Source organism: Mobula birostris, chromosome 5 (assembly GCF_030028105.1).
Source record: "Mobula birostris isolate sMobBir1 chromosome 5, sMobBir1.hap1, whole genome shotgun sequence".
NCBI lineage: Eukaryota > Metazoa > Chordata > Chondrichthyes > Myliobatiformes > Myliobatidae > Mobula > Mobula birostris.
Window position 1 is genome coordinate 199,850,475 of NC_092374.1, and position 21,087 is coordinate 199,871,561.

The following is a 21,087-nucleotide window of genomic DNA, read 5'->3' on the forward strand; positions in this document are numbered from 1 at the left end:
TAATGCTTTTAAAATGATTATTTTACCCAAATTTTTATATTTATTTCAAGCGATACTGATTTTTATTCCTAAATCTTTTTTTGATACTATTGACTCTAAAATTTCTTCTTATATATGGCAAAATAGAAATCCCAGATTAAGTAAAAAATACTTACAGAAATCTAAGAAAGAGGGTGGTTTGGCATTGCCTGTCCTAAGATTTTACTACTGGGCAATTAATGTCCGATACTTAATATTTTGGACACAAGATTGGAATATAACTCCAAGCCCACATTGGGTAAACCTTGAAGGCCATTCTGTACAAGGATTTTCTTTAGCCTCCATTTTAGGAACTTCATTGCCTTTTGCATTATCTAAATTGAATAAACAAATTTTCAACCCTATAGTTAAACATACATTGCGATTATGGTTTCAATTTCGTAAATTTTTTGGCCTGAATGAATTTATGTTGTCAAGTCCTATTATATCTAATTTTTTTTCCAACCCTCGGTAATGGACCAAGCCTTTTTGATATGGAAAACGAAAGGCAAAATATGTTTTCGTGATTTATTTTTGGATTACTGCTTTATGTCTTTTGAGCAGCTATCTGAGAAATTTGATTTGCCTAGATTCCATTTTTTTAAAGATACTTACAAATAAGAAATTTTTTAAATACTATGTTGCCTATCTTTCCGACTTCAAATCCTTCTGGCATTCTTGATAAAATTTTAGGTTTTAATCCTTTGCAGAAGGGATTAATAGCAATAATTTATGATATAATTATGAAATTACAGCCAGATATATCTGATAAAATTAAAAATGAATGGGAAAGGGAACTTCAACTTTCCCTACCAGAGAAATGGGATAAAATTTTTCAATTAGTTAGTACTTCTTCTATATGTGCTAAACATACTTTAATACAATTTAAAGTAGTACACAGAGCTCATATGTCCAAAGATAAACTAGCTCATTTTTATTCCCATATAAACCCTACTTGTGAAAGATGTCACTCTGAAGTGGCTTCTTTAATGCATAGGTTTTGGTCCTGTCCTCTTTTGGAAAAATATTGGAAAGACATTTTTGATATTATTTCAACAGTTCTATGCTTCGATTTAAAACCCCATCCTATTACGGCTATCTTTGGATTGCCAATGGTAGAACATAGATCTTTATCTTCTTCAGCCTCTCGAATGATAGCTTTTGTTACTTTAATGGCGAGAAGATCTATTTTGTTGAACTGGAAGGAAATTAATCCTCCAACTACATTTCGATGGCTTTCTCAAACCATATTAAGTTTAAATTTAGAAAAAATTAGAAGTGATATTTTTGACCCTTCGGTTAAATTTGAAGATACCTGGAAACCTTTTATGCAACATTTTCATATGATGTAATCCGACCTTTCCGAATCTTTTCTCTAAGGAGCGGAGTGAGCGACATTTTGGATCTTGTCTGATACAAGTTGTTGGTCTAGCCCTGTTTTGCCTTTTTTTGGGTTTTTTTTTTCTCTTTGTCTTCTGGGGTTTTTTTTGTTCATATTTTTTTTTCTTTTTATTTCTTTGTAAGGTTTAATCTCATTATGAGTTTGGAAGTCTTTTATTTCTATGTTACTTAAAATTCATTTTATATAGCTGATGAACATTTTTCCAATCTCTTTGTACCAACTTTGTTATTGAGTTTATAATTTTGAAAAATTAATAAAAAGATTTAAAAAGAAAGAAAGAAAGAAATGCTCTAAAAATATCCAGGAAATTATAGTTCAGTGAGTCTGATATCAATCATAGGAAAGTTATTGGAAGGTATACGTGAACTGATTAGGGATGGTCAGCATGACCATCCCTAATCAGTTCACGTATACCTTCCAATAACTTTCCTATGATTGATATCAGACTCACTGAACTATAATTTCCTGGATATTTTTAGAGCATTTCTTTCTTGACCGTCATGCATGATAGGTCATATCTAACCATTTTTACAGAGTTTTTCGAGGAAAGAATTTGTCTGAAAAGCCTGCCTTCCCTCCTTTTTAAATGCCTCCAGTATTCACTCACCCCCTCCTTATCTGGATCCAGTTGTTGTTCTACCTCTTCCACACACCCGCTTCCACTGGCTATCTCCCATCTTTCCTTCCATTCCTGAGGAAAGGTCTCGACCTCAGACATCGACTATCTCCCTCCACGCATGATACTTGACCTATCGGGCTCGTCCAGAATTTTGTGTGCGTTGATTGGGAAAATCTCAGGAAAGGTCTGGTTGTCCAGCCGCTGTAGTAGGATAAAACGCGGTAAAGATTTCTGTCGGCCATCCGACTGTGCCCGAGCCCCATCGGTCTTTCCCCCGGTCCCGGGTCCGCGCTGCCCGAGTCTCCCCCCGATCCCCGGCGACTCTCTAATTCTCTGCTTCTCCCCCCAGTTTCTGTCACCCTGGATGTGGAAACGGCGCATCCGGAGCTCGAGGTGTCTGAGGACCGGAAGAGTGTGAGACGGACCGGGACCCGGAGGAATCTCCCTGACACCGGGAAGAGGTTCACACACTGGTTTTGTGTGCTGGGATCAGAGGGATTCACATCGGGGAGACATTACTGGGAGGTGGAGGTGACAGGGAATCGGTACTGGGGTCTGGAAATCGCCGCAGAGTCTGTGGAGAGGAAGAGACAGGTCAGACTGATTCCTGAGACCGGATTCTGGACCATCAGGCGGGATGATCTTGTAATGAGGGTTCTCACCTCCCCTGAGTCCCGTCTCCCTGCCGGTCCCATCCCCGGGAGGGTGGGAGTTTATCTCAATTACGAGTCCGGGACAGTTTCATTTTACAACGCGGAGACCAAGTCCCATCTCCACACCTTCACTGGGAGTAAATTCACGGGGAAACTTTGTCCTTTCTTCTGGACTGGATATACAAACCAGTGGCTGAGAATCTGCTCCGGTTCCGCTCCGGGTCTGTAAACGGGTCGAGTCGCTGGGCCGGCGTCAGGAGTCAGTCAGTGTAAATATAAATGTGTGGAGAATGAAATAAACACGATGTGCGAATAATCGGCCCATTAATTTTAATGTGTTAACGGCATCCGTCAACGGAACAGAAACACTGCGGATTCAGCAGCAGCCGTGGGCGGCGGGTCCTGAGCTCCCCGGCTTCCCCGGGTCCTGAAGTCCATCGGCACAAGCGTGAATTAACTGGGACAAGTGGTGGTGGTGCTGACTGCAAGACGGAGGTCAGGGTGAATCTTGGTTCGGCAGGACATGGCATGGTGGTAACAAACAAAGCGCCAGAGAATCTCAGGGAATCAGGCAGCATCTATGGAGGGAAATGGACAGTTGACGTTTCGGCGTAAGATTCTTCATCTCAACCAAAAGAGCAGAGGTATTCCGTATAGAAAGGTGGAAGGAATGGTAAATTAGGAGCTGTCAGCTGATCCAGATGAGGGAGGGGTGGAGTGTGGACATGTGTCAGAAACTGGGGGGCGAGAGGTGTCAGTGACAAAGGGCTGAAGATTTTGGAATCTGGTTGGAGAGGAAAGTGGAGCCCAGAATAACGGGAGGAGTGTGTGGGTGATGGACAGATTGAGAGAGTGGGGGAGCAGGGAAAAGTGACAAGGTGGTGGGGGCTGGTAGATCACGGGGAGTGAGGAAGAGCAGAAGCAAAATTCTGTAATTTTTGGTGGGTACAGGGACAAAAATGTATTATTTATGTTTTAGGGACCATATAGGAGCAGAATTAGGCCATTCAACCCATCAAGTCTGACTGCCATTCCATCATGGCTGATCCCGGATCCCACTCAACCCCATACACCTGCCTTCTTGCACATCCTTTGATGCCCTGACAATCAGGAAGTGATCAACTTCTGCCTTAAATACACCCACAGACTTGTCCTCCACAGCAGTCTGTGGCAGAGCATCCCACAGATTCACTACTCTCTGGCTAAAAAGTTCCTCCTTACCTCTGTTCTAAAAGGTCGCCCCTCAACTTTAAGACTGTGCCCTCTATTTCTGGATACCTCCTCTAGGAAACATCCTCTCCAGATCCACCCTATCCTTTCAACATTTGGTAGGTTTCATTGAGATCCCAGTGCATTCTTCTAAATTCCAGTGAGTACAGGTCCAAAGCTGTGAAATGCTCCTCACATGTTAACCCCTTCATTCCTGTCATGAACATCCTGGTCTCTATCCAATGACAACACATCCTTTCTGAAATATGAAGCACAAAACTGTCGACAGTATTCCAAGTGTGGCCTGACTAGTGTCTTATAAAGGCTCAGCATTTTCTCCTTGCCTTTTTATTCTATTTCCCTTGAAATAAATGTCAGCGTTGCATTTACCTTCTTTACCATAGACTCAACCTGCAAATTAACCTTATGGGAATCTTGCACAAGGACTCAGTCCATCTCTGATGTTTGAACCTTCTCCCAACTTAGATAGTAGTCTGCAATACTGTTCCTTTTACCAAAATGCATTATCATAATCTCATCTGCCACTTTTTTGCCCATTCTTCCAATCTGTATAAATCCTGCTGCAATGGTATTGCTTCCTCAGCACTACCTACCCCTGCACTTATCTTTGTATCATCCACAAGCATTGCCACAAAGCCAACAATACAATTATGCAGATCATTGTCAAACAATGTGAAAGGTAACGGTCCCAATACCAACCCTTAAGGAACACCACTAGTCACTGGCAGCCAACCAGAAAAGGCCACTTTTATTCCCATTAACTGACTCCTGCCTGTCAGCCATTCCTATATACTTCACAGTATCTTTCCTGTAACGCCATAGGATTTTATCTTGTCAAGCAGCCTCATGTGTGGCACCTCATCAAATGCCTTCTGAAAATCCAAGTAAATGACATCCACTCCCTCTCCTTTGTCCACCCTGCTTCTTCCTCGAAGAACTCTAACAGATTTGTCAGGCAAGATTTCCCTTCACAGAAACCATGCTGACTTCGACTTATTTTATCATTAGTCTCCAAGTACCCTGAAACCTCATCCTTAATTATACTTTCCCAGCCACGGTGGTTGGGCTAACTGGTTTATGCCTTCCTCCCTTTTTAAAGAGTGGAGTGACATTTGCAATGTTCCAGTCCTCCAGGACCATGCCAGAATCAAGTGATTCTTGAAAGATCATGACCAATGCATCCATTATCTCTTCAGTAACCTCTCTCAGGACTCTGGAATGTAGTCCATCTGGCTCAGGTGGCTTGACCACCTTAGGACCTTTGAGTTTGCTTAGCACTTTTTCCTTTGTAACAGCAATGGCACTCACTCCTGCTCTCTAACACTCATGGAGCTCTGGCACACTGCTGATCCCGGATATTGTGGATGCGTTCAGAAACATTACAGACTCTGGCAGCTGGGAGGAAAACTACCATCTGTGTTTCCATTTTGTGTCCACAGAAGCACCTATCTGTCCCCCTGACAATAGAGTCCCCTATCCCTGCTACCATCCTGTCCAGTTCCCTACTCTTCAGAGCTACAGGGCCGGACTCAGTGCCAGAGGCAGGGCCTCCATTGTTTCTTCCAGATGGGTTGTGCCCCCCTCCAATGGTACTCAAAATGGGGTACTTCCTGTTGAGGGGGATGGCCACAGGGGTGCTCTCCACTATCTGAGGTTCTCCCTTCCCTCTCCTGACAGCCACCCATTTATCTGTCTCCTGTAGTTACCTCCCTGTGGTGATTACCTCCCTGTAGCTCCTCTCTATCATCTCTTCACTTTCCCTAACATGGTGTCCAGTTCTCTAACACAAGAGGATCACTGGGCTCCTCTCTGCCAACTGATTTCTGAACAGACCATGAACCTCTGAACACTACCTCACTATTTTGTGCTATGTATTTATTTTAACCATATAACATATAACAATTACAGCACAGAAACAGGCCATCTCGGCCCTTCTAACCCGTGCCGAACTCTTACTCTCACCTAGTCCCACCGAGCTGCACTCAGCCCTTAACCCTCCATTCCTTTCCTGTCCATATATCTATCCAATTTAACTTTAAATGACAACATCGAACCTGCCTCAACCACTTCTGCTGGAAGCTCGTTCCACACAGCCACCACTCTCTGAGTAAAGAAGTTCCCCCTCATGTTACCCCTAAACTTTTGCCCTTTAACTCTCAAATCATGTCCTCTTGCTTGAATCTCCCCCACTCTCAATGGAAAAAGCCTATCCACGTCAAATATTCTCTTAAAATATGTTAAAATTATTTATGGCACTGTCCTGCTACCACAAAACAATAAATTTCACAACATATGTCAAGGATAATGAACCTGATTCTGGATTGTAATCCTTGATCCACACAAGGAAATCCTGTCTTCCTGTAACGTGGTGCCCAGAATTGTTGCCCTGACTATCGCTCAGCTCTGGAGATGATCCGCTTGCTTGTAATTTCCAGTGCCATTGTTTTCCCCTCATGTTCCCCTCTACTTTTCATCTTTCACCATTAACCTATGACCTCTGGTCACTCAGGTCACTCAGTCAGGTCACTCGTCTGAGTGCTACTGGTTCCATGTAACCCAGTACTACCTGTCGCATGGTCGGGTGGACGGCGACTAAACCGGCTCCACCAGCAGGCTTGCCTGGTGAGGAGGGTGGCTAGACACCCTGCAGAACGAAAAACAAGACCTGTCAAAGGGCGGATGAACCCTCTCGTAGGGTCAACGGCCATCTAGCAAACAGGTGCCGTGAAGTGCGGAAAGGGCATCCCTTGCATCGAAGCTTGGTCTGGCCATTCACTGCAACGGAACTTCCCTCAGCCGTCTTGGACCCCACCATGCCACTGGATCCAGGAGGGGATGTCGAGGGGGTGGGTCTGGACCTGTGCAACCCCCTACTCACCTATATTCCATTCACGCACACGCTGTTCCTTTCTGAGGGGTGGGGTCAACCCCACTAACTGAGTGAAAGGAGCCATCATCATCCTGTGGGATGGATATCCAGAGATGACCTCTAATTGTCCCTCCAAACTTCAAATGGAAAAAGCCTGCTTGCATAATTTTATATACCTCTATCAATTCTCCTTTCACTCTTCTGTGTTCTAAGGAATAAGGTCATTGTGGCACGCCACTAGTCACAGTCCTCCAGTCAGAGAGGCAGCCGGCTTCTCCCACAAACCCAGTGCCTAATCAAATTTCCAATCTCATTTTGAATGCTGAGCGACTCAACCTTCTTGAAAAACCTCCCATGTGGGACCTTCTCAAATGCCGTGCTAAAGTCCATGTGGACAACAACCACTGCCTTGCCTTTATCCACTGTCCTGGTAACTTCCTGCCACACATGAAGCCATGCTGACCATCCTTAATCAGTCCATGTGTATCTAAATACTTGTATATCCAATCCCTTAGAAAAACTTCCAATAACCTTCCCACAACTGATGTCAGACTCACCAGTCTATAATTTCCTGCTTTATGTTTGGAGCCTTTTTTATATATAAGAGGAGCAGAACACGGGCTATCCTCGATCCTCTGGTACTTCTCCTGACACTAACGATTATTTAAATATCTCTGCAAGGGCCCTGACATTTTCTGCACTTGCCTCCTATAGGGTCTGAGGGAACAACTTGTCATGCCCAGGGGATTTATCCACCTGATTTGCCTCAGGATAGCAAACACCTCCTCCTCTGTAATCTGTGTGGTGTCCATGAAGTTGAAACTGCTTTGCTTCACTTCTCTGGGCTCTGTGTCTGTCTCCTAAATAAATACAGATGCAAAGAATTATTTAATATATCTCCCATCTGTTTTGGCTCCACACATGTGATCTTCCAGAGGGCCAATTTTGTCCTTTGCATAAGGCTTCTGTACTTCAGCCTGATGATAGTAGTGAGGTGAGCATGGCCTGGATGGTGGGTGTCCTTGCTGATGGATGCTGCTTTCTTGTGGCAGCGCTCCATGTAGGTGTGCTCATCGTTGAGCATCCCTACCACCCATCTCACAATTTCTTGAACCACTACCGGCAGGAAGGAGATAAGAAGCTTCAGGACTAAGATTACCAGACTGGATAACAGCTCCTTCCGTCAGGCTGTGAGACTAATGAATAGCCTGTCACCACCAGGGTCTCGTCACTAGGACGGAGAGCTGTTTACATGTGCTGTGGTCTACTGCATTCATTTTGAATTATATTTTATTAATTTTATTGTAGTATAATATTTTGGTTTATGTGTTGTGTGTGATAGATGTTTTGTGGGTACACCATGGTTCAGAGGAATTTTGTTTCATTTGGTTGTATTTATAGTCAGTCAGCTGACAATAAACTTGCACTTGAAAGGAAAGGCCAAATTTCTCTGGCCTACTGAGATAGAAGAGGCGCTGCTGCACTTTCTCAGCCATATCCCCTGTACCTCAAATAGCTTCCACTGACCTAACACAGTACTATTGTTCCCTCTATTACCATTTTCTCTCAAGCTTCCTGCTTTGCTCACCGTCTTTGGGGATGGAAGTCTGGTTTGTCTGACGGTCGGAACTACTCTCATCTGATCATACTCTCATCATGACTACTTGTCACCACAAGGGGGCGATGAGGGACTGTTCTGCACATTGGATTCGTCTCGACAGCAATGAGACCAGGAGACGTTGTTGGGAACCCCTCCGAGTCTGACAGTGTCTCGGGATGGTGTGTGTGTGGGTGTGTCTGTGTGTGTCACTGAAGGAAATCGACAATGGCGAAGCACCCTCGGTAAGTCAAGCCCGTCAGTAAGAAAGTGCCGATGGTGCATTTCCGAAAGTGAGAGAAAGGGACGCTGACACCGGCAGATACAGAGGCATAAAGACAATACGCAGGGTAATTACAATAGACAATTACGACTTCGGGCAGTTACTCATCTCCTCATCTTTCCCTCTTTTTCCATTCCCCACTCTGGCTCCCCTGTCACCCCTTATCTTAACAACATAAGAACAACATTTCACTCAATGTCAGCAAGACCAAGGAGCTGATAATTGACTGTAGAAGAGGGAAACAAAAGGTCCATGAGCCATCATTGGATAATCACAGGTCGAGGGAGTCAGCAACTTTAAATTCTTTGGAGTTATTATTTTGCAGGTCCTGTACCGTGCCAAGCAGTTAAGTACAATTGTGAAGAAAGCACGACAGCACCTCTAGAAAAGGAGTTTGCAGAGATTTGTCATGATATCCAAAACTTTAACAAACTTCTAAGGATGAGTAGCAAAGAGTATATCGATTTGCTGCATCACATCCTGGCATGAAACACCAAAGTTTTTAAACGGAAAATTATACACAAATAGTGGATATGGTCCAGTCAATCACGAGTGAAGTCCTCAACTCCATTGAGCATATCGACATGAAACACGGTCGCAGGAAAGCAGCATCCACCATCAGGGACCCCCCCCCCCCCCCCCATCACCCTGGACATACACTTTTTCGCTGCTGTTGTCAGGACAAAGGCCGAGCACCACCACGTTCAAGAACCCCTCCGCCATCAGGTTCTTGAACAAAAGGGAATAACCACACTCGACCTCACTTGTCAGATCACTTAACTGCTCCCATAACCTACAGACTCACTTTCAATGAGTCTTCATCTCCTGTTCTCGATATTTAGCGGTGGCATCCGTTAGTCTCGTGAGACCATGGATCCGCGCCTGGACGGTTTTCAGGGCGCAGGCCTGGGCAAGGTTGTATGGAAGACCGGCAGTTGCCCATCCAGCAAGTCTCTCCTCTCCATGACACCGATGTTGTCGAAGGGAAGGGCAAGGGCCGATACAGCTTGGCACCAGTGTCGTCGCAGGAGTTGCCAGAGCGAGGTTGAAAGCCACGTCGGACTGCCTTAGGGACTCCAGATTTGTCCTCAGGGTTTACTCCCAAAGCCTTTCCCATGAGTGGGTATGGCCGCAAGGCAGCGGAGGTTTGAAATCAGAGTTTTCCCTCTCTTAGATGGACTGCCTTCCCAGGCTGACGAGCTCCATCTACCCGAAGCACTGGTTTTAAGGTGCCAGAACCCGCCTTCGCCCCTTCTATCAGTAGAAACAGTTCCGCCGGGCTTAGAAGCTAAGCCACACGAGAAGGCCAGGAGTTGGACTTGGTTGTCAAAAGCTATTTGAGTCGCATGCCGTCAGGAGCACTTTTAGGTAGTGGGAGCTGATCCCCACTACCTCTCCTCGGCTTGACAACCTTAGGAACCTCGATATGAATTGCTTATATATTTATTAATGGTACTGTTTGCCTTTTGTGTTTGCACAGCTTGTTGTCCTTTGCACGTATTAATTCTGTTATGGTTGTTATTATTCTGGTTCCCCTCCTTTTTTCTTTTTCTGCTGGAGTCCACTGTCCACTCCCATCCTCCAGTCCTTTAGCTCTTCCACCTAACTCCTCCCGGCTTTATATCTCCCCCGCCCACGTTCTCTCACTTTGTTTCATTTATCAGCTGCAGCTTATACTCTTTCATTCCCATAACACCCTCCCTCCTTATTTCCTTATTCTGGCAACTTCCTCCTTTCCAGTCGATGGAGTCTAGCCCTGAAACATCTACTAGTTATTCCCCTTCACAGATGCTGCCTGACCTGCTATTGTCCAGTTGCATTTACATCCACTGTGATGAAATGCTTTGAGAGATTGCTCATGAAACATAGCACCTCCTCCTTCCCGAGGAGCGACTACTGCCCATGTGTCACAACACATCAACAGCAGATGCCATTTCATTGACTCTTCGATCAGCTTTCTAACATCTGGACAGTGGAGATACATACACCAGGATGTTCTTCATTCAACACTATCAGCCCCTCAAAAGCTCCAAGACGGAGGCCTCGATATCTCTTTGTACAACTGGATTCTTGATTCCCTCACTTGCAGAGCCCAGTCATATTGGCAACATCTCCTCCACAATCACCATCAGCACAGGAACACAGCAAGGATTTATGCTTAGCCCCCTGTTTGCTTTATACTTATGACTCTGAGGCTAAGCACAGCTCCAATGTTATGCTTCAGTTTGCTGACGGCATCGCTATTGTTGGCCAGATCAAAGGAAGCGATGATAGGAGGGAGATTAGAAATCTGGCTGAATTATGCCACAATAACCTCTCACTGAATGTCAGCAAAACCAAAGGCCAATTATCGACTACAGGAGAAAGAAACCTGGGGCCCATGAGCAGAACTTCCTCAAGTGATTGGAGGAACATCTCAAAAGTGAAGAGTCAGACGTTGGGATGCTCTTCTCTCAACACTATCATCCCCTCAGAAATAATCTGTCAATTCAGATTGGCAACATCTCCTCCCCTGTCAGGCACATGACAAGTCTTCGTGCTTCGCCCTCTGATCTGCTTCCTTTATACTTGTGACTCTGAGGCTAAGCATGGCTCCAATTTCATATTTAAGTTTGTTGACAGCGCTACTATTGTTGGCCGAATCAAACATTGTGAGGAATCAGTACATCGTAGGGAAATTGTAAATCTGGCTGATTGGTGCCACAACAATAACTTCTCACTCAATGTCAGCAAACCAAAAGCTGATTATCGACTACAGAGGGAAGAAACCTGAGGTCCATGAGAAAGACGTCAAGGGATGGGAGTTGGTGAGGGCGAGTAGCTTTATATTCATTGGCATTATCATTTCAGAGGATTTATATTCATTGGCGTTATCATTTCAGAGGATTTATATTCATTGGCGTATCATTTCAGAGGATCTGTCCTGGGATCAGCCCAGTCAAAACTTTTCTATGGATGGCTTCCAGACCATTTGGGCTGACCGGAAGTGCACTGAGAGCGGTAAGCATAAAGGAGTTGGGGGCTTGCTGTTCTGGTTAACAATGGGTTGTGCAATCCGGGTCATATTACGATCGAGGAACGTGTTTGTAGACCGGATATTGAACTTTTTGCTGTTGGACTCCGGCCATATTCCACCGAGATGCAACACCGGGCGTCATGGGAGGGTGTTCCTGCCTGTGGCCATCAAACTTTGCAGCTCCTCCCGTGGAGGGTCAGACACCCTGAGCCAATAGGCTGATCCTGGACTTATTTCCATCTGGCATAGTTTGCATTTTGTTGTTTGATTGTTTGTGGTTTTTGTATTGCTATATTTATGCTCTATTCTTGGTTGGTGCGGCTGTAACGAAACCCAATTTCCCTCGGGATCAATATCTATCTATCTATCTATCTATCTAAGTGTCATTACAAAGACGACACGGGAGCACCTCTGCGTTCAGCATGTCATCTCAAAGTTTTACAGACTTCTACAGATGCACAGAGGGGGGCATCATGCCTGCTTGTATCACGGAGTGTTATGGAATCACAAATGCCCCCAGTGAAAACAGCCCAGACCATCGCAGGAAAAGCCTTCCCCAGGATTGAGCACATCTTACAAGGGGCGCTGCCAGGAGAGAGCAACATACATCATCAGGGACCCCCACCTTTCAGGCCACACTCTCTTCTCCCTCGTGCCATCAGGAAGGAGGTACAGCATCCCAGGGTCCTGTACCAACAGTTTCAGGAACAGCTGTGGAAAGGAAGAGAGCGGTCGGGGGTTTATTTCAGTTACGATTCTGGGACAGTTTCATTTTACAACGCGGAGACCACGTCGCATCTCCACATTTTCAATGGGAAACTTTATCCTTTCTTCTAGACTTAACCATAAAAACCAGTGGCCGAGAACTATCAATGATAAATTAGCATAAAAACTAGTGGCCAAGAACTGTCATTGACTAATTTCAATGCCTTCTCTGCATACGACAACGGAACAGCAATACTGGGTACAGTACTTAGTAGCAGCCGTCTGTGACAGGTCCGGAGCTCCCCGACTCTCCTGGGTCCTAAACTCCACAGACACAGTAACAGGTTAAGTTGGACAAGTGGTGGTGGTGCTGCTGCTTGGAAGGTTAATCTTAGGGAATGGGACAGCCAGTGGTGAAAGCACAAAAGTACCGGAGATTCTCAGCGAGACAGGCAGCATCTATGGAGAGGAATGAACAGTTGACATTTCTATTCGAGGCCCTTCATCTCGGCTGAAAGAAAGAGGGGAGATAGTCGGTAGGGAAAGGTGTAGGGAAAGGTGGAAGGAAGGGGGAGTGAACGCTGGCAGCTGATCCGGATGAGGGAGGGGTGGAGTGTGGAAACGTGTCAGAAGCCGGGAGGTGACAAAGATGATGGAATCTGGTAGGACAGGAAAGTGGAGTGTGGAACGAAGGGAGCGAGGTGGGGTGGAGTGTGTGGGTGATGGACAGATGGGGAGAGTGGGGGAAGAGGGGAAAGAGATAGGGTGATGGGGCTGGTGAATGAAGTGGATCAAAGAAGAGCAAATGTAGATGAGGCGGGGTGGAAATAGGGTGATAGTGGATGGTGGAAAAGGAAATATGAAAGAGGGCAAGTGACTACCAGAAGTTTAAGAATTCGATGTTCCTGTCGCCAGTTTGAGGAGCTGTTCCTTTAATTTACAAGACAAATAGAACCGGGATCCCAACTGGTCTGCAAATGTATCACTTATTGTGTTTTGGACCCACTTTATTCCCAGCAAGCGCAGAAAAGAACACAGGAGGTCCATCAGGATCTACGGAGAATGAAGCAGAATTTGCATTCCACATTGATGACATCTTCCAGAATTCATGTAACTGCTGCCTGGCCTCTGTGGATTTCAAGCATTTTCTGTTTATTTTTAAGTTTTTTTTCCCGAGCATTTGATTCAAACAAACAGACAACAACAACAACAACTGGATCTGACAGAAGAGATTCTACAGATGCTGAAAATTAAAAAAAAACAACAAAATGCTGGAGGAACTCAGCGGGTCTGGCAGCATTTATGGAAGGAATAAACAGGCGATGCTTCCCGCTGAGAACCTTCATCGGGACTGGAATGGAGGGGGAATGAAGTCGGGATAAAGTGAGGTCAGGGTAAGGAGTAAAAGAGGCGTGTGATAGGTGAGACCAGTTGAGTGGGGGACGGAGCATGAACGAAGAAGCTGGGAGGTGATAAGTGGTAAAGGGCTGAAGAGAATCTGATGGGAGAGGAGAGTGGACCATGGAATAAAGGAAAGGATGAGGGGCTCCAGAGGAGGTGATGGGCAGATGAGGAGAATAGAGGGGGTGGTAGCGGAAACGGAATAGGGAGTGCAAAAAGAGGGGGGGGGGGAGAAATTACAGGAAATTGGAGAAATAAATGTTCATATCGTCATGTTGGAGCTAACCAGACGGAGTTAAGTGTTTTCCCTCCGACCCGAGTGTGTCCTCATCGTAGCAGTAGAAAATGTCATGGACTGGCGTGTCAGAATGGGAAGTGGAATTGAAATGGGCAGCCACTGAGATATCCTGCCTTTTGTGGCGGGTGATGCGAAGGTGCTCGATGAAGCAGTCTCGCATTCTCACCGATTGATAATGGAATCGCGTAGACGGAAAGCGGAGGAAAAGATCGCTACAGAAATCTGATGTTCTGCCGCTGCGTAAACATTAAGGTAGCTGAGCAGCATAGTGGGTGGAGCAATAGCTTTACAGCGGCTGCGATCAGTCACCGGGGTTCGATTCCTGCAGCTATCTGGAAGGACTTGGCAAATTCTTCACATGATCGCGTGGGTTTCATCCAGGCTCCCCCAGTTGGTCGGTGGGGATCTTCACGCTGATTGGGTTTTGAAGTTGGGGTAATAATTTGCATGAATAGTCTTGTTAGTTATTCAATCACATATTACGTTGACAGAATGCCAACATCAATAAACACTATTTTTAAATTGATGGCACTACACGGACTGCAGCAGCTGAAGACACTTGTTTCGAACTTCTCAAGGGCTGTTGGTGGGCAATAAATGTTGGTTCTGCTGCCGGTGCCTACATTCCGTAAACCAGATATTCTAGCACTTTCTCCAGTGGAGTTGCAGCATTTGGATTCTGCTCTTCCTGCAGTATTGCTTTCCAGCAGGCAACCAGAACTGTAAACAATGCTCCAAATGCAGCCCTACCGACATATTGTACACACGTAACATGACGTCCCAGCTCCTGTACTCAGCATTTTGATTGGTGAAGGTGGCAAACCCAACCCACCCACCCACCCCCTCCCTCTGTTCTATAACGCTCTCCTGGGGCTCATCAACCACTGTAGGTCCTGCCCTGTTGTTTGTTTTTGTCCCAGAACACGTTTCTCTAAATTAAACTCCATCTGCCATTCCTCTGTTCCACTGGCTCATTTGATCAAGGAGCCATTGTCATCTGAGAGAACCTCGTCACTGTCCACTATACAGTTCAGCACTCGTCAATAGAACTAGATTAGGAAATTCAATTGATCCGTTTGCTTTCACTGTCCTTGACCCATTTGAGTTCACATTTTCTTACAGGTTTCAAATCCATCACGGACAATCTCTATGCCAGCAATTTTAGGATCACCTACACACTTTTTCTTCTTCTAAACAGGAAACAGAACAAGAACAGAGTGAAGGGATGCTGATGGCAATTATATACTATACAGGCCTCCAAACAGTACCTCGGTTGTGGACTATAGATTACAATGGGAAATAGAAAACGAGTGTCAAAAGGGCAATGTTATGATAGTCCTGGGAGATTTTAACTTGCAGGTATATTGGGAAAACAACACACATCAAAGTTGCTGGTGAATGCAGCAGGCCAGGCAGCATCTCTAGGAAGAGGTACAGTCGACATTTCTGGCCGAGACCCTTCGTCAGGACTAACTGAAAGAAGAGCTAGTAAGAGATTTGAAGGTGGGAGGGGGAGAGGGAGATCCAAAATGGTAGGAGAAGACAGGAGGGGGAAGGATGGATCCAAGAGCTGGACAGGTGATTGGCAAAAGGGCTATGAGAGGATCATGGGACAGGAGGCCCAGGGAGAAAGAAAAGGGGGAGGGGGGAACCCAGAGGATGGGCAAGGGGTATAGTGAGAGGGACAGAGGGAGAAAAAGGAGAGAGAGATAAAGAATGTGTGTATATAAATAAATAAGTAACGGATGGGGTACGAGGGGGAGGTGGGGCATTAGCAGAAGTTTGAGAAGTCAGTGTTCATGCCATCAGGTTGGAGGATACCCAGACGGAATATAAGGTGTTGTTCCTCCGACCCGAGTGTGGCTTCATCTTTACAGTAGAGGGGGCCGTGGATAGACATATCGGAATGAGAATGGGACGTGCAATTAAAATGTGTGGCCACTGGGAGATCCTGCTTTCTCTGGTTGGAGGAACAACACCCTAATGCACAGGATGAGGGAACCCCAGCACCAGCCTGGGCAAGGCACATGGACAGGACGAGAACACAAAGCCTTGACTTGGTCGAGAGAGGCAGGAACACAGAGCATAGAGCCGGGCCCTCTCCTTGGGAACAGGACGTAAGCCCGGGACTCATACACAGAATGCTGAACACGACGAGACGGTTCCCAACACTACGTAGCAGCAAACAGCCAGATCTACCTAGGAAAGACATAGAGACAGTTTAAAACAATGATAGACAGTTCCTTATCTTGCTCTGGCGATTAAACTTGACAGCGGTGCAGACGGAGGTTACAGGCGAGGCACGGCTTCAGGCACTGGTTGCAGCAGTCAAGCCCTGGTCTCCGGAGGCATTTATGTGTCTGCCCAAACGAGAATCATGTGCCTAAATTAGAGCACCCAACAGAACAATGGAAAACTGGAAAACCTGGAATACGGATCAACGGACCTGACCGTGAACCGGAATGCGGATCTCACGGACCGGACCATGACACAGACTGGTGGTGACTGTAAATGAAACCTCACACTAGGTCCCCTGGAATTCCACCTGCAGTGGCTGTGTACGTGAATACGTATGTTCCGTGCCTTCGAACCCAGAGTGATCGTAGCGTCTGATAGCCGGTATGCCTTTTCCTATACCATCATAAACGGAATTAGAATTGCAGCATCTTGCAGTATTATATTGGGCTCCTCCTGAAGGGTGGTACCCACGGTAGGAAGCAACCTTCTTCCTGCTGAACATATTCACCTTTAATGTTAGTTCCCTTCGCGGTTGATTGGGATTAGAAAGCTGGGTCCAGTATTATGTCAAAGCACGTCACCTTCGATTTAGGCCATTGTCAGGCCAATCCACATTACTAGTTTTAATCCTGTTGGCTAACTTAGTTGGTAAGTACTTGAGCAGTAGGGCATTAAACTGGGGGAGCGGATTCTCGTTATTAGCTTGGTCTCCTGCGAAAGCGCCGTCCAGGCCATAAATCTCTTACTAACTCTTCCTTCAGTTAGTCCTGACGAAGGGTCTCGGCCTGAAATGTCGACTGTACCTCTTCCTAGAGATGCTGCCTGGCCTGCTGCGTTCACCAGCAACTTTGATGTGTGTTTCCTGATAGGTTTGGTATTGTAGTTCTGCCCTTCCATTTCCGCCCCTCATCAGATGAGAGAATCATGCAGCAAAGACCAAATAAATCTTGCGGGGTGGCATTATACATTTGTATAGTACTGCGGACATACTAAGCAAACTGTGCTGTTTTTTCTTTTCTATCGGGGGCCTGATTCATGATCGTTAGCATCTCTTGAGGCTTCCAGGGTGCATACAAGATTTATTAAGGGCTGTCCCTCCTCGGCTGCTCGTGGACTGGGCAGCACTTGGGTTGGCAATTTTCTCCGTGGAGCCATTAACTCTGGGGGTTTATTGGATTCTTTCCTCCCTGTCTCGGAATAATCCCTGGTATTCCCTTTCTGGATCTCAGGGTACTGTATAGAGAACCTTCCCTTCCCTGCCGCTGCTGTTTTACCCGAGCAGCCACCGTACCTGAGTACTGGGAGGATTGGGGTTCGGAAGCACTGGGTGCACTCGGCCTCTGGTAAGGTGGGGGATAAGGTGGCTGCCCAATTCTCATCGCGGTCACTGTCCTTAAACAGGGTCGGTATGCCAGATATGGGTTCGGGATCCCGTATTGGCCCTAGATTTTCGCGCGCGACACTGCCGACTTTAAACCTTCCTGTCTGTCCATATCTGCTTTTGCCTAAGTTCTTTGTTTCTCGTTCTTTCTTTCTTCTCCCTTCTACCCATTAGCACTCCACTCCGCCTGCAGTGTCTCCCAACTCTTGGGAGTCCCTTCTGCCGTACATACCTCTATCCCTTTATCACATGCATTATTCCTCCAGCTGGCCAGTAACATACCATTCCATTTAGTATAGGCTCTACCTTTCCATTCTTTAATCAATAATTTCCACTTTTTAGTGCAATTCGTTTCCCAAATTAAATATATAGCTTGTTTTTCCTGGTGGCCACAGTGTTTCCCTAGTTTCTTTGCTAGCGCTGCACTTAACATCCGGAGGTCCTTTTCTTATCCGGTATTCGTTCACACATAGCTGTATCAAGGGCCTGTCCCATTATTGCCCTTATCAGTTTTTCTTATTTATCGAGTCAAGTCTATAGCACATTTAAAAACAGCACACGTTGACCAAAGTGCTGAACAAAGTAAAGCAAGTAGCCAAAATCACAAATACACGAAACACAGACAAACCAACGAGGCAAACATCTTATAGACACAAAATACACAACACAAGGGCCTAGGCACAAGCCACTGGGTGAGAAATTTAGCCAGCCTGCCTCCCTCTTAATCAATTTCAACCGGCCATATTATCAGGAGGCAGCTGATATGGTCAAATCCATCAGGTAGCGGTGTCCGCCTCTCCTGACCGGGGTCTCCAGTCCCGACTCTTTCCTTAGGAACAATGCAGAATACCCAATGTCACCCGCAGCCTTTAGTTCTCACAAAAACTGCCAGCCTATTTTCCGCTAATACTTGCGAAAAAAAAACAACTCTCACGTACTCTGGAGGCCTTTCCTCCTTTATCCTGAACTTGTCTCATTAAATTTCAACCGGCCATATTTCTGGTGCCAAGGTAAGAATTTTACCGGGCTGCCAGTCTCATATTATTTACAAATTTCAACCAGCCATCTCTGGAGACATGCGCAACCCCTTTTCCCAATGATCAAATTTCAACCGGCCATATCCTGTCACCCGCAGCAATGTAAAGGAGACAACAGCTTACCTTAAATTCTGTATCCAAACGGGTCGTCTGATCCCGTCAAGGTACCAGTCTCGATGGGCGAGAGGCAAAACTGTTCGGTCGGACACAGGGAGTAGCCAGAGGTAAATACCTCGGGATGCCCGCTACTCAATTGTGTTCGATTCAAGCCTCCTATCACTTACTCAGCCCAGAGAGACGTTCCCTATGTTGGGATCCGAGTCACCGCACCAAATGTAAACGTAAATATGCTGGATCAAATAACGACAGCACAAAAAGATCGTTATTTCTCTTTTCACCCTTTTTTAAAATTCGAGATCAGCCGGCGAGTGAACTTAGTCCCGACACCAGGGAGAGAAACGTTTTCACCTCACCGGCGGTTCAACAAGTTCACTGCCTGATGTCAGAAATGTTAGAAGTTATGAGGCCACCGATACAAAAGAACAATCAGTTTGATAACCATTCCAGCCACCTTAATTGAAGAAAGGAATGTCCTACCTGGTTTGCTGGAGCCACAACTTAATTACAAAGATAATAACGTCCGTCAAATTTATATTTTAATTAAGAAAAGAATGTCCTGTCTAATTTCCATCAGCTACTGCCTTCTGTCAAAATCAAAAGGTGTGAAAAGCCAGGAGATATCTTATGTGGATCTGGGTGAACTTTTACCCTTATCTTGCTCCAAAGATAGCAGCTGTGAGACATTATTCAAACCCATTGCAGTCACCCACAAAATACACAGACATAGTCGGTACTTAACCCATTGTTTACAGGAATCTGAGAATCCCCCATTCCCTTAAACTTTATCAATGCCTCCACATTACATCCTTGCTTTTAAATTCTGGTCCTCTTGAAATGACTGCGAACATCACATGTGCCTTCCACACCACCAACTCAGCCCTGCAGATTAACCTTTAGGAAATATTAAACAAGGACTACTGAAGCTCTTTCCACCTCAGGTTGTTGAATTTGTTCGCCATTTGCAAAAAAAAAAATTCTATGTTTTTATTTCTTCTACCAAAGTGCATGACCTGACACTGTGTACAGTGTACACTTCCTGACACTGTATTCTATTGACCACTTCTTAGTCTGTTCTCTGCCCATCCTCCTAATCGAAGTCCTTCTGTAGCCTCTCTACTTCCTCAAAACTACCTGCCCCTCTGCCTTTGTATCATCTGCAAACATGGTCATAAAGCCATCCATGTATCAAAGCCCTTCTGAAAATCCACATACAACATTTACCGATTCTGCTTTGTCTATCCTGCATGTTATTTCTTCAAAAACTTCCAATATATTTGTCATGCAAGATTTTCCCTTAAGAAAACCATGCTGACTACAGCCTATTCTATTATCTTCCTTCAAGTAGTCCAAAACCATACTCTTATCCAATATCTTCCCAACTACTGAGGTCAAACTAACTGGCCTATCACTTACCTTTTTTTTCTGACTCTCTCCCTTCTTGAAGAGTGGAGTGACATTTGCAAATTTCTATTGCTCTGGAACCATGCCAGAATTATTGGCTAGCTTACCTTCGTGTCCCATCTTCTCCTTTTTTATCACTTTTTCAGTTGCCTTCTGTTGGTTTTAAAAGCTGTCCAATCTTCTAACTTGCAGTTGCTCATGGTTATGTTTAACCACATTTTCACTCTCCTGCTCTTCCCCTCTATGTATACCCCTGCCCCTTCTATCCTCCCAGGAACCAGAAACATCATCGCTTCCCTCAGAAGTCAGGAAGAAGTTTCTAAGATTCAGATTGATGGCCAAAGTCATTTGGAGAAGAAAGCTCACTTGGATGATAGCAGACCAGCAATGACTGGAATTTCTGGGAGCAATTCGGAAGGCACAGCACATGTACATCCCTAACAGGAAGAAGTATACTAAGAGCCGTGGCTGATAAGAGAGGGTCCCAGTGAGGGGATGACAATAAATTAATTGACCAAGCAGGAGTGAACATTTCAAGCTGGGTGTGGTGTGGTGGCTGTGGATGTTTAGAGAGCCAATATGTTCAGGAGGGACAGGGGTAGACTTTTCAATAAAGGGAATCGTGGAAATGGCATCAGCACAGGAACGTAGTATTTAATGGGACAGCAGGTGTGAGGGACTGAATAGCTTCCTCTTGTTTCTATTCCTGATGCTCTTCAGAGCAGTGGACAGATTGAACTGAGGGAGGATAGAAGGGGCCGGGGTATACATAGAGGGGAAGAGCAGGAGGTTGAAAATGTGGTTAAATATAACTTTGAG

The 21,087-nt window shown here is 45.5% G+C and overlaps 1 protein-coding gene across 1 annotated transcript in view; it reads left to right on the top strand.

Moving 5' to 3' along the window:
* The window catches only part of LOC140198466 (uncharacterized), a 119,750-nt gene extending 116,753 nt beyond the window's left edge, over positions 1-2,997 (top strand). The window contains exon 19 of the mRNA XM_072259550.1: positions 2,389-2,997. Coding sequence (XP_072115651.1) covers positions 2,389-2,921 — 533 coding nt within the window. The 3' untranslated portion in view covers positions 2,922-2,997. The remainder of the gene's footprint in view (positions 1-2,388) is intronic.
* Positions 2,998-21,087: the final 18,090 nt, after the last annotated feature.